This window comes from Bacillus rossius, chromosome 8 (genome assembly GCF_032445375.1).
Source record: "Bacillus rossius redtenbacheri isolate Brsri chromosome 8, Brsri_v3, whole genome shotgun sequence".
In the NCBI taxonomy this organism is placed as follows: domain Eukaryota; kingdom Metazoa; phylum Arthropoda; class Insecta; order Phasmatodea; family Bacillidae; genus Bacillus; species Bacillus rossius.
In genome coordinates this window covers 18,394,322-18,409,524 of record NC_086336.1, presented here as the reverse complement: position 1 = coordinate 18,409,524, position 15,203 = coordinate 18,394,322, and the positions used below count along the sequence as shown (strand labels likewise).

General features: G+C 34.4%; 1 protein-coding gene across 1 annotated transcript in view; it reads left to right on the top strand.

Annotated features, from left to right (window-relative positions):
• Positions 1-444: 444 nt before the first annotated feature.
• LOC134535552 (actin-related protein 2/3 complex subunit 4) overlaps positions 445-15,203 on the top strand; it is a 37,931-nt gene continuing 23,172 nt past the window's right edge. The window contains exons 1-4 of the mRNA XM_063374725.1: positions 445-554; positions 1,713-1,831; positions 8,717-8,924; positions 13,499-13,669. Coding sequence (XP_063230795.1) covers positions 552-554; positions 1,713-1,831; positions 8,717-8,924; positions 13,499-13,669 — 501 coding nt within the window. The 5' untranslated portion in view covers positions 445-551. The remainder of the gene's footprint in view (positions 555-1,712; positions 1,832-8,716; positions 8,925-13,498; positions 13,670-15,203) is intronic.

The following is a 15,203-nucleotide window of genomic DNA, read 5'->3' as shown; positions in this document are numbered from 1 at the left end:
AGCATGGTTGTGAGTATTGTGTTCGTTTTGATGACTGTGGAAGCTTCGTTCAATTGGCTTTGTTTAATGGCAACTACAATATTTGTTTGCATGATGCAGATCATAAATCATTTCACGAAACCTTTGGTTTTCGACTTTTTCAATGCCGGTAATCGGATTTGTAGTATCCAGGAGTGTGGTTATGTTTTGTATTTATGATTTGTGTTTGTCTATATGTTTTAATTTTTTGTTTGTATTTTGTATATTGACAACTCCCTTCTAGTATGTACTGGAGAAAACAGGAGGCAACCAAATAAATAAATAAATAAATTTCTCTTCTATGACCATATTCTCTTAACGTTATTCAATACTAAAACTATTTAACTCTAGGAGTTTTAACGTGTTTTGACTTGTAGCTTATTCTAGATTCTTGCAATATTTTGTTAGAATTTAACTTCAAGTTGTGGGTATCCTGTAAGCATCTAAAAATGACTCAAGATGGCTGCCTTCGGTTATGTTTAGAGTTTTATGACTACATTTTCTGAAGCAAGTATTAATTGGATGTTGACAAAATGGTGCGTACTGACATATTATACTTTACGGAATAGATTTTAATACGATTTTTCCAGGGTATCTTGAAGTACAGGAAATTCATTTCGATATCAATTTACTTAACCCCACCCATAGTGATTCCTACAATCGAAGATTCATAAGATTAGTCGGACGATGAATTTAGAGAGACGTAAATGTGTAATTGTAGAGTTTATGGGCTCATTGGAAGAAAAATCTTTTTATCTTTGAGCACTTATTGCTTAATCATACTACTGGCACGTTTTTCATTTAAGTAAACTTAATAAAATGATCTGCTCTTACAAAAAATCTAGCTGGGTAATATTAGGTAATTCAAAAGCGTTTATTGTTATTCCACAAAGGGGCGTGTCATTTCCTCCTGTATTATAAAAAAAAAAAATTTGTGTTGAGGCAAATGAAAAACCAAGGAAATGGGGGGTTAAAAATATTTTCCAATAACTCTGTAAATGACTAATATTATAAAATAACCGATTTCGGTAATTCTGAAGAGTAGAGATTTTCCGAAAATAGAACAAAAATCCCAAAATACTTTTTTAAATTCTATGTTTTTGAAACATTTACAAAGTGGGTGTTTTTATCAAGTGGTATACCATTTTGAGTGTTAAGGTAGGTATGCGACATAACTGCGATATTGTGACAGTAATTGGTTGGAATGTATTTATTAATTTCCTAGTTTTATACCTAATCATTTTTTGGATTTACATTCCTATATTGCAAACATTTTGCATGTAAAAACCATTTAAAACATGTGATGTGAATTTTTTTTGTGTGTGCTTTAATAGTGTAGCTGATACAGTTTTCAACTGTGATTAAATTGTCATCACCCTGTTGGTTTTTTGATGTTATCAGCAAATTGATCCTGTGGTTCTCCATAGATCCTTAGGAATTAAGTGTAGCTGAGTATTTTAAAAGAACCAGGGACTTTGTCAGGACATTATGACCAGGACCAAGACTGTTTTCTACTCTAATTTGTGTTCCATCATCTACAGTACTTACAGAATCAAGTAGATACAATATTTCTGAAGTTTAAAATATCTTAATATATTAGGTACTATCTAGAGTAATTACCTACAAGGGTAGGTGCTTGATTCAGAAAAGTTAATTTTGGTTGCACTTTGTTTATTGTATCACATGTGTTGCAGTCAGCCACACTACGGCCTTACTTAACAGCAGTCCGCCACACACTAACAGCAGCCATGTGTCTCACCAACTTCTCATCCCAAGTCGTAGAGAGACACAACAAGCCAGAAGTGGAAGTCAGGTACAAGTGCAGATTTAGTGTATTGCAATGTCTATTTTACAAATTGGCTCAAAGGCTATAATGCCACTGTCAATAAATGTTCAACAGAGAAGCTTTTTAAATATTTTTTTAACCCACTTTTATTAACTTTGCTTGTAACCAACTATGTAAATAACTATTGAAGTCGATTTTAACCTACTTCTAATTGTATTGATTTGAAACTTTGCAAATGTATGTAATCTGGATGGCAATACAATAATTTGGTACCGTTGAACTGATCTGATGATTAAGCCAGGTGGTGGATTGTGGAATTCTTCAATTTTTTAGTGTGTAACTGATAAGTGTGGTTTTAGTTTTTTGAACTATAATGTTATTTATGTATTATTTTAGTACTACTAGTTTTGTTTTAGGGTCTGGTTCACTCTTCAAATATCGTCACTTACCCAAATCTTAATTTTGATAATGGATTATGGTAGAGGGTGTCAAACTCGAAATCCCCAACAACTCAGCTCATCTGTATATAGACTGAGTTGGCCTTAGGAAGTGGTCAGTTGCAAGGAGTCTCCTCCTTCAGCCCACCCCCTGCTGGGCACAGACCTGCTTCAGCGACAGCATTGGCAGTGGTACTGGTTTCCCCCTCGCCCCTTACCACCCACCATCTCAGAGGCAGACACTTACCACGAAAGAGTGCGGACTATCAAATGTAGTTAACTCGGCACTTGAAGAGACCGCGCGTTGCATGAATCTGCAAGATATCTACAGTCGACTACGTGTGCACGCTCTATACGGGAAGCAACATAACCAAAAATGAATGATGCGCTGGCTACATTTTTACAAACGATACACCGCGGCGACGCAGATGAACAGATAAAGGTAATAACGTTTAAAAATGTCTTTAAAAGAAAATTTACATGTCAAACAACTTCGTATTTCCAATAATTAAATAAATAAGTGGTAATGTCCGAAAAAATATTAGATTTCTACCTTAAAATACACCGTTTTATACAGAAAAGATACCTACACAAAGCGCTCGGAATCTAATTGTGGGACCAAAAACATCATGCGACGTTTACGCGAGAGTTTTTTTTATCCAAATTTTGACGCCCTAAAATATGGGTGCGATGATTATGCGATAAAACAGGGTATGTGTATAGGCTACATTCAAAAGAAAACTATTCATAATGAATTTTAACTTTTTTTAAATAATTTCATCAAAATGATCTGGAAAATCAGGTTTAATATCATTCATATGCTTCTGCTATTTTTCAGCTATGTGGAGGAATTTTATTTTATTTTTGCATAAGTAGCAAAGTATGTTGATAATTTTTGCAATAGGCAATGGGAGAAATGATTAAAATTCACTATTAATATCAAATTTAATATGAACATAATTTTAGTATTTTATTAATAACAAAAATCATAAATGAAGCTTTAAATGGAAAAACTTATTCTATAATTATTTTGTATTGCTAAGTTAAAAATTCCATCACAAACATTTTAATTAATACACGTGTTTTCTTTATGCAAGATTTAACTGGAGAAACGTGTGTTATAATTAATATTTATTGCATGATGGTGAGTTACTTCATTGTGTTAGAGAAATTGGAAACTTAAACATTAGTGAAAAAAATACTTTGTCCAGTGGTAATTATAGCGACCAACAATTTAAAGCATTGGTGAACAAGTATCGGCAATAAAATGTGAATGTTGAAGCATGCATTTTGATAATTTTACCATTTCTCTTTCAATAAACCCAAATAAATAAGTGATGTGAGTTATGCAGATGTCTACAAAAAAAAGTACAGATGGCTCTACTTATGTTATAACCATTTGTACACAAATCACACTAATATTATAAATGCGAAAGTTTGGTGTGTATATTTGTTGCTCAATAAAGGCCGGTCCACGCACAACGTTTTCAGCAACGATTTACCTGCGCAGGTCACATAGTTGTAGACAAGACGTAGCGTGTATACAGGAAACACGGAACACGGAAAAGGAAAAGGAAAAGGAAAACTGTGGCCAAGAGCATTTATGTCCGCACAGTTTAGTTGACCTGCACAGATTTGTCGTAGCGTGTGGACACTTCCTCCATCTTCTCCGTACACGGGGCTCAGTTCTCCCTCGGTATTTGTGCCGGAACAGTGTAATCTGTTCAACGGTCGATGACCGATTTGCAACAGTGTTCACGTGAATTTCTAACAGAGTTTATTGGTCTGTACAAGTCCTTTCTGTGTTTGTGGCGGGTCAAATCAAAAGAATATAGTGATAGGGACAAAAAAAAGTCAAGCGTATGAAGCAGTTGTGCAAAAATACAAAGAGGTTGACATCGTGGCTAACAGAGATAAAATCACAAAAAAAAAAACATTAATTCTTTGAGGTCTGTATACCGGAAAGAATTGGCCAAAGTAAAGAATTCTCACAACTGATAGGATAAAACTTGGCTGCAAACTGTGTTGTGTGGACACGGCTAAACTGCAACCTTTTTTTTGCACAGTTTTGCCTGCGCAGTCAAAACTGTGTGCAAAACGTTGTGTGTGGACTGGCCTTAAGGCCCGAACTGCTGAACGGATTTGGATGAGATTTGGCATACAACTAGCTCATAACCTGGATTAATACTTAGGCCACATATTATTATGAAATTCCATCTGTAATGAAGTGAAAAATTAATTTTTATGACAGAAAATCATAGGTTCTAGACATACATAGAGTGAGTGTGTCATTTCTATCGTTTGGTGCATCTGTCATGTCTTGCCTAGGGTTTGTGAAAGTTTGTGAGTGAATGTGTATTTTTGTTAGTTCTTCACGCTGTATTAACACATGGATACTTATCTTGAACAAATTGGCTGTTCCTGTGGGATGAACATCATGACTAAAACATCATTAAAACGTGACTAACATTTGATGTAGAGGTTCTTTATTACCTGTTTTACAAACTAAATACCTTCATTCAGGAAAAAAAAGAAGATTCCTGCAGATACTATTATCATTAGAACCAAAAATCTCTACATATACACAGAAAACAATAAGTCTCGAAACATTGTTTACAGAGTCTTATTGCAGTAATGTTTTGGCTCTCAAAACACCCCGAAACTATAACAGTCTTTTTACCCTATGTTGAGGCCTCCAATCTCATACAGTAGCATTAATATCCCTTGATAATGTATGAGAAATATCTTCCAATAAAGCAATTTTGATAAATATTTTTTTTTGTCCTCAAAATGGTAATCCATGCATTATCAATCCTAGTGTGATTATAGTCCAATCTTTATAAAGTATAACAACAAATAATAAAATTTGGCCAAGTGCGAGTTTGACTCGAGCTAAGCATTGCATAGTATGGTGGTACGGAACCCAGTGTGCAGGAGTCCGACTAGCACTTGACCACTTTTTTTTAGTTAGATTTAACTGTTAAACCACGGGTAAAACCACATGGCGCAGCTAATTTTATTTATATACATATACATATATATTTATATATACATGTATATACACGCACACACACACATACATTAATGTATGTATAATTTTGTAAAATTTTCTGTTTTCTTACTTTTAAAAGACATTTATGATTCTAAATGTGGAATGCTAGTTTGATTTAAGTAAAGTGAAGAAACAAATTCCTGACTCATAGTAGGTCAAACATGGGAATATTTGGACCAGAAGGGGGGAGAAATAAAACTTCACAAGAATTAGTCCGCGAAAGGCTAAAAGTGGGCAGGCCAGGACGCTGCCGAGTTGTGAAATGGATTTAGGCGTGGGGCACTGGGAAAGATTTTTGCGTTAGCGAAGCATCGTGCTGGAAGGATGGTGGGGAGAGGGTGTTAGAGTGGTGTGACGTGGTTTTGCACGGGATACAGAAAATGCCGTGAACAGCACTAAAAAAAAACACTAACACTTGGTGACAGGATGCTGAAGATGCAGAGCCAAAGGGCTTGAGTAAACTATATAAATATCTTAGAATAAAAATTCACTTAAATAAATCTAAAATAATAACTTAAATGTCCAAAATAAGGTAAGTGCACCGGTACTCGTCACTGCTCCAATGGTCGTCACTAGCAACTTAAAATGTATATAATAGAGAAGTAGCTCAATATATCGCCAACTTAAATATTGACAAAAATTTGGTCGACGTTCTAGCTGAAATTACCACAATAGTTTTCGGAACAAACACTATTTTCAATTAAAAAAAGTCCGTGCATCAAAAGTTCGTAGAGCAGTGGAGATAAATAGGGGAATTCCTATACTAAAACACTAAGGACGTAAGTGCACATTTTTACTTCTAATTCTGTAATTTTTCATGTTTATTCGTGATGTTTTGTGCTGAATGTGTTAGTTAAATGTTCTTGAAGACGTGAAAGTGTTTATTTAAAAAAATTTGTTTTCTTTGTATGATTTAGTTAGGGTGACGAAAACTGGATCAATAAAAACCTTGTATTGCTAGTGTTCGTCATACCTGACGAGCACTGGTACATTTAATATTTTATTTAAAGTTGTGCTAAGTTACACCCTAGAGTTCTTAAATAATATTGGTTCTTTGTTGTTGATAGACAAAGTACATTATTATGATCAGATCCAGTAGTCGTCACCTTTGACGACTTCCGATGCATGTGTATGACGACTTCTGGGTCGGAAATTACTTTACTTTATTGATTGCAGAAATTGTGTAGGCATTGTTGTTTATATTAATTTAGAGGTCATTCGATATATATTTTGACATTTATAAGTAAATTAAACATTGTAATGTGTCTCGTTCTTTAATTACAGGGCAAAATGCCAAAACGGAAAATACTGTTGTATGAAGAGTCAGCCATGGAAGCTGCTCTTAAAGATGTAGCGAATGGTATGAGTATAAAACGAGCAGAGGAAAAAAATAGTGTGCCAAGAAACACATTGTCCGATAAACACAAAGGCAAATCGCCCTTGGGTAGGAAGATGGGCCCTGATTCATTTTTAAAGTTTACTTCTGATACCGCATAACATGCTATGTTATGTTGCAACAACGAATCGAGTCGTATTGCGTACGCGTACAGTATGACGTCGCGTAAATAATAATAAATAGAATATAAACAATTAACAATATTTGATAATTAAACAGTTTTTGTTAACCAATAAACAATTAAATCTCATTAGAGCGGCTTTATTATATCTCTTTTAAGATAAGAACAAAAAAAAAACGTGAAAATATGCGATAGTGAAAAACAAAAACATACATATTTCTAATTTGTAAAAAACTACTTTGTTACGTTGTTTCTGTTCCAATCTCAAACTTTGTCTACACACATAATACCTTTAATAAACAGTAAAAAAACTTGACGAGGAATTTCCAAATTATACTTTACTTAATAAACAAACATTGTTCTTTGTAACGTAAATTCATCGAAATGTGCACGCATGCGTAAAATATACGAGAAATGCGAGTAAAAAAATGCAGCCGTGTGTAACGTTTCGTTACTCGTTACTAGACGGCGCCCCCGTTACTCAGTAACGAATACATACGGTTTGCTACAGCTCTATATATTTTCATGTTAGTTGTGCTGTCCCTCTTTGTTCCGTGAGTGCTGTAAGTAAATTCAAAATTTAATGAGGATTATTCATTATATTACTAAATGATCGTTATGAATTGCCATTTTGATGTTTAAAATATAGTACCAAATAAAATTTGAAGCCCAAATAGTACAATACTATCATTGTGGATCCATGAATTAAAACTAATGCAGCCGAAATCGCACATGACGACTACTGGCACAAACATGTGACGAACACTGGCAAACACGAAAATTTGCATGACGACTACTGGCTCGAAATCACACTTTTTTCAAAATTATAAATCTACAAAAATAATTTGTTTTTATCGAAGAGTGTTGGATAGCATTGTAGAGTAAAGTTTGAGGTTAAAAACAAACATGTAAAAAACCTACAAGGTTTATGTACACAATTTTTTTTTCTAAAACTCTTCTTAGCATGACGACTACTGGTACATTTACCTATATAAATTAACAAAAAAAGTGTCACAGCTCACAAATAACATGTTAATGTGAGTTATAGAGAATTTCGTGGCTGTGGTCCGGCTGCGAACTTTTATAATCAACCTTTTTCATCATTTCAAACTATGATTAGAAATTCTTGACCACAGTCACAGGTATTTTGCCCCCAGCAAGTATTGAGTGAACTTTGCCTTTGTTCTGAGGGCTGAGTCCTTTGGCTTGTACTGTGAGTTTGTGTGCAATTACGGGACTTAATTCCAAACTACATTTTAATGTTCATTCTTCAGTACCTACCTATGAACAGTTGATTTGTTGGTTTTTGAGTCTGTGAAGAGGCTATGTGTGCATTGCATGTAAATTTGACATGGTGGTCAAAGGTCCTAACCCAGAAAATATTTGTAAATTAGTTCATCCAAATTGTTTTAATTTAAATACTATAACATGAAATTATTTTACATCAGTATTTACGTGTATTCAACTGGGTAAAACACTCAATGTTTTGCAGACTTCAAAGCAGTTTCCCAATATCATCTTTCCTAGAATATCATGGAATTTGGGTCAAACTGGTTTATTACCAAAGACTTAAAACATATTGAACAATATTGAAGCAAGCAGCACCTGTCACTGTATGTATATTGTAGTTTGAATGTAATTGTGTATTTATTGTACTATAAATTGATTACACGTGGGTTACCCTTATATTATTAGATCAATCAACTAATGCCAGTTTCTGAACTGATTTCTGTATACATATATTTCTCACTATGATTGATTTAGATTACTATTCATTTTTGGTACTTTAATTGTGGTGAATATTAGAGGCCCATATAGGGCCTTAAGAAAACTATCTACTGCAGTTATATGTATACTTTTATGGGTTTTTGTTTTATTTTGCTTACATTTTTTAATGAATTTGCAGGACTAGCAAAGAATTACTACTTACACCAGTTGTTATTAGTCGCAATGAGAAAGAAAAGGTTTTGATAGAGCCTTCTATCAACTCGGTCAGAATCAGTATTTCTGTGAAGCAGTCTGATGAAATTGAGAAAATCCTCTGTCATAAATTCATGCGGTTTATGATGATGCGAGCGGAAAACTATGTTGTGTTGAGGCGCAAACCGGTTGAGGTAAGTAGCTGTTGTCTCTTAATAGGTATAAACTGTGTGTGCACGTACATAATTGTTTCGGAGTAACATGAATGTAAGATTATTGTTTTACTGTCTTTAATATTAGTTTGTAGGGTGTCCAGTTCTTTCAGGTACTTGATATGTATCTGTTATTTTTATGTTACTAGTAAATCGTCATGGCAAAATATGGTCTGTGTTAAAAGGTAGAGCCATTGGTGGGTAGGGGGCAAAATCCCCAGGCTCTTACACGAGGGGGCTCGGTTTAGTTCTGAAATATATTTTTATGCTTGTTTTTACCCTAATAGTACGACAAAGTGTCAATTCTCTTGCTAATAAAATTCATTGGGAACATTAAAAGTTCCTTTATTTTATTCACATCACGTTTACAGTTATGGCCACAGTAAATTGTATTCTTAAGATATTTTTTACTATGGGGTTTAAAAATTTATATTCAGTAATGGGGAGGAAGTCTGTCAAAATTATTTACTCCGGGGCCTTAGATTCTGTTGACGGCCCTGTTAAAAAATGGTCAACCATCTGTAAGCTTATTTTAGCACATTTCCATTACATTTTCCTCTGTATTGTGGTAAAATAATATACTGTGCCAAAACGAAAATGCATTATCAAAGGAAAAAGTCAATATTGTAAACGGGTCATCCTTGTCAAAACATTTTTTGCTTAGTATAAATCGATTTGACTTAGAATAACTCGAGTGTACTCAGACCCATTCTAATGGATTTATAGAATAAAGCAAAAGATCGAATCAGATTGTATTAATTTGTGGGCACCAACAACTTCTAATAAGTTGTAATTATAAGTAAACAATAAAAGTGTGTTAATACGTAGACTTGAATATGAATGACACAATATATGTATAGTGATCGAAAATAGCAGTTATCAATTTTCAGTGACATTCAATTACTACCAACTGATATTCATAATTTGTTTCATACCAATAAAATAGCATCAACCTCCTTGAACCTGTTTTATTGGTAGTCTCCAATCTGTGAATATTTACTATACAAAATTAATTAAATTTTATTTATTATCCTGACTACTCAGTAGGTAGAGCTGGGTATGTCGTGGTAAAATTCGCTAGTTCGTTAGATTAGATGACATACAACATTTAAACATTAACTCAAGTTGTCTTCGACTTAAGCATTCTGGTATCGGCTAAAGGAGTATTTACTGATTTTACGTGAGTTTAACTATTAAGGTGTGTTAGTTTGGCAAAACTAGTAAGTTTTACTAGATTCCTTTATAAATATATGACCGACCTGTAGGAATAGTTCATTGTATTAGAACTGTGCATTACGGTTTCTGTATTCTTTATACGGGAACTCAGCAACGAATATTCCACATCTTCATCCTTGAAACTCCTCTCCGCTGTTCCGTGTCTTCGTCCTGGAAACGCCTCTCCGCTTTTCTACTACTTCGTCCTGGGAACGCCTCTTAGCACTTCCTCGTCTTCGTCCTGGGAACGCCTCTCGTTGATTCCAAGTCTTCGTCCTGGGAACGCCTCTCGTTGATTCCAAGTCTTCGTCCTGGGAGCGCCTCTTGTTGATTCCAAGTCTTCGTCCTGGGAACGCCTCTTGTTGATTCCAAGTCTTCGTCCTGGGAACGCCTCTCGTTGATTCCAAGTCTTCGTCCTGGGAACGCCTCTCGTTGATTCCAAGTCTTCGTCCTGGGAACGCCTCTTGTTGTTCGTCTTCGTCCTGGGAACGCCTCTCGTTGATTCCAAGTCTTCGTCCTGGGAACGCCTCTCGTTGATTCCAAGTCTTCGAAATGGGAACGCCTATCGTTGTTCGTCTTCGTCCTGGGAACGCCTCTCGTTTCCAGATGTTCTCGTACTGTCGATTATTCAGTATATATCTTTCTTCGTCCTGGGAACGCCTCAATATTTCTTCCAATCTTCGTAGTTGTGATTCATATTCTTCATCCTGGGAACGCCTCAATGTTTCTTATAATCTTCATATAAATCATAATTCTTCTTCAGGTCAAAAAATATTTTCAAATTATCAATATTATCAATTTCTTCTATCATTTCATGCTATTCTTCAAAGTATTCAAAATGTCTTAATTTCCAATTTCTTCAGTAATGTAAATTCACGTCTTGCTTCTACGAAGGTTCCTATATCCATTCTCATTTTTGTTTTCTCACTTAAAATTCCAAAAAAACTTTTATTTTTCCAGCAATAGTTTTTGTTCTACTGTCTTCGACCAATACCAGATTGTTTTACAAACTTATAGTCATATAATATTAATCATGAAACTTGAAACTGCCATCCTTATTGGTTAAACAAAATATCTCATTCCTTGAGCAAAGAAGTTTTACATTAAAAAGATATACCTACAAAATTATTGACTTATGGTTCATAGAGAAATACATACATGTACACTGAAGTGAAATTATAAAATATGACACATTAATTTTGTTCCTCCATCTTGTGTTATAAAGTTTACAAGTCCAACCTTTATAATTGTAAACAAAGTTGGTTCCAGTTCCAAAGTTCCGCAAATTGCACCTCCCAGCTTGCTGCCTCAGTGCGATACTACTTGTGTCAAGCATGAACAAAACTGTAAAAACTCTGTAGAACTCTTTAGAATGCTAACCTTCAGGGAAAAGACATCATTAAACTCTATTGCAGGATTATTTTAATAAAAAATATAAAGTTTTAAAGAACCTTCCGTGCATATGTACAAATAGTTTTTGCACATCACTTCATGCATCTCAGCATTATAGTACCAATAATTGGCTGTTTTCTTCTTTAAAAATGTGTATCAATACAAACTTTCAAAAAACTAGTATATTTACAAAGCTCTCAATTGACTGCAGACTTTTTAATCAAGCACACATTGATTTCAAATCAATGGTTTATTTTATTTTAATGTGAATCATTTTTTATTGTGCTGTACTTTTTCCAACCGGCATGCAGCAGACTGTGCAAACGTTTAAAAAACTTAACTTCAGCAACAATCATGCTGTCATTTGACCCACTACAACTTACGAGGAGCTCTACACTGCCTTGGTACTGGTAGAAGTGGAAGCCACCCTAAATTCAAGACCACTGTGCCCACTGAGTTCAGATCTTTGAGCTCTCACTCCAGGACATTGCCTACCCCTGAGCCCAATCTGGAAGCCACTCACATTGGCCTAATGCTGTGCCAGGATTTATTTGCATCAAAAGGAAACTTATTATGCAGACAGATTTGAATTGTTAATAACTACGAGATTAATAATGGGTCAACAATGGTTGAGCCCACAACGGATAGATTATGTCTGTATGTGATTGTCACACTTTTTTTTTTCTGGTGACGTCATCGTACCAGTGTAGGCAAGTGCGTGTGATTGTCACAAAATAATTAATAATGTTGTCTCATATGACTCATAAATATGCCCAGACTTATAGAAAATGCAAGAGATTAATAATTAAAGTACATACCCTCATTTATTGCATAATCGTCGCACGCGCATAATCGTCGCACCTATATTTATGGCAGTCAAAATTGGGATAAAAAAAATTCTCGCTTTAACATCAAATGATGTTTTTGATCCCGCTATTAGATGCCAAGCACATTGTGTAAGTATCTTTTCCGTATAAAACAATGTATTTTAAAGTTTAAATCTAATATTTATTCGGACATTACCACTTACTTATTTAATTAATGGAAATACGAAGTTGTCTGACGTGTAAATTTTCTTTAAAAGACGTTTTTAAACGTTTCCTTTATCTGATCGTCTGTGTCGCCGCGGTGTACCGCTTTTGAACATGTAGCCAGCACTAGTTGGCATCATTCATGTTTGGTTATGTTGCTTCCCGTATAGAGCGCGTGCACGTAGTTGAATATCGATATCTCGCAGATTGCATGCAGCGCGCACTCTCTGTTGAGTGCCGAGTTAACTACATTGATGGCCCGCAATCTTTCGTGGTAAAAGTGTACTATGGCAATATTTACGCGTTAGTTCACGTCGCAGATTCAAGTGGCCTGCGTTCGCGTTACAGTTTGGGTTTTCTATTTAAAGTTGAAGAAAGGTTTTTGTTTAATGAATTATTAATATAAATTGTTTGACGTGCTGTTGTATACTCCACTTTTTTTAATTTTTTTTTTAAATAAACACATTTTCCATGAACGTGTTTTTTTATGAATAACTTTACCTAACAAATTTTTTTTTTTTTCGCATAATTGTCGCACCCCTACTTTTCAAACTTCATTTAATATAGAATAAAATGTGCGACGATTATGCGAGAAAACACGGTATTAATACGAAACACATTAAGATTTTATTCCGACAATTTCACGAAAAAGCTATGGCTCCTTTCTTTGGTTTTTGTCGTTCACACTACAAAATTGCGTATACAAGACTGTCTGAACTATGGGGAAAGGTGGATTTTTTTTTTCTCCAGAAAATTGCCAAATAGACCCTTTATTTTAAAAAAAAGATATGTTAAGGAAATTTGTAATTTTGGTCATAGAAAGTCAGGGAAATTTTATTAGATAATTGTGTGTACACCCTGAAATCTGCTTCTTTTGAAACGTGTAGAAAATCATCTAGTGAATTACATTTGTTCCAGGGTTATGATATCAGTTTCTTAATTACAAATTTTCACACAGAACAAATGTTCAAGCACAAATTAGTGGACTTCATTATTTATTTCATGGAAGAAATTGACAAAGAAATCAGTGAGATGAAGCTGGTAGCGAATGCCCGTGCCAGAATTTGTGCAGAGGAATTCCTGAAAAGGGTGAGTGGATTGTGTTGAAAATTGTACGTTTTAAGTTAGGTTAATTTACACAATATACACATTAGTGAACACTGCATGTCTTGTTAGTCTGTCTCATCCAGATGCTTTTAAGATTAACAAGTAACGAAACATTTGCTTTATTGACTGATTCAATCTTATTAGAGTGATCTTGGTTCCAACATGGTTCCTCTGGAATTGTGTTTTGCGAACAAAACTGCATTACTCTTGAGCCAGTTTAGTTAGAGAGTAAACATAAAATATTCATGGTTATTGGTCTATAATTGATATTGTCATAGTGTGTTCTTTTGCAGCAGTACATATTTCTGAATATCATTTTGAGTATTAACTTTTACAATTACTTTTATGTTCATGTGAATTTTTATTTTACTGTAAATTTCAGTTATTGATTAAGCAGAATGTTTTTAGAAAAACAGATTATTTAAAGTAAAAATAATTTTAAAAAAAAATGCTTGCTAATAACTATACTGGTGCTTGATGAGACTACTAAGCTCCAAGACAAAACAAAACATTTCCTGAACGTCAAACTCTTTTTTTGTGGTTTTTACTGTATGTTTTTAAATTTTTGGCTAGAGAATTTAATTTTCATATTAATGGACCAAACTTTAATATTGTATTTACCTGAAAATAATATGACTCTGAATATAATACGACACCAAACATTTGTATGTGGGTTTATTAAAAATCTTTATGGAGTGCAAATTACAATTCAAAATTAGTTAAATTTAGTTAAAGGTATACAATATATTTACTACAGCGTTTCTTGTGCCACAGCAAGGAAAAAAACAACTGAGTTTTATGGCGGTAGTTCAAAAGAGCCATCAGTCAGAAAGCAAAGAATGCTGTAATTTACTGTTCTCTTGGGGGAAGGACCTCAAAGAAGAGAAGCAAAAGGAAGTGGAAGGAACCCAGTGAAAAAACACAGTTTTAACTCTCTCTCTCCCCCTTCCCTTCTTAATTTCAAAGTGTTATCCTTTCTTATCTGTCATCTGTCATGCTGGCTGACAGCACCCCCCCCCCCCCCTTTTTTTTTTCCGAGTTTCAGAAAGCCAGAAACAAGAAAAGGGGGGCTAAAGTGACTTAAGTGATGCAGTTCACAGGCAGAGCGTGTAGTTTTTCAACTATGTGAAGGTTCAGGAAGCAGTAATTAACAGCTGTCTAAAGTGGCTTTGGTGACGCAGTGCTTGTAGTTTTTCAACTAAGCTGGTCCCATTGCTGCTAATCTAAGTTTATGATTATAGTACAACTAAAACTTTAAGATTCAGCAGTTTTGGAAAAAATCATAGCTTTCTTTTCGGGTAAATACTGTAATTGTTAATATTTATATTTATTGGTGGTTGCAAAATATGTATTGGATCTTAATCGAGTTTTCAAACCACAAAGAAAAGGTGAATATTATCGAAGTCGATTTTAGGTCGTGTGGTGATCTTGAATGGTGCAACATGTTAGTGTGTCAATGGTGCAAGTGGCTATAAAAGACATTAAAATACTGGTCATAATCCAGTGGTATAGTCCA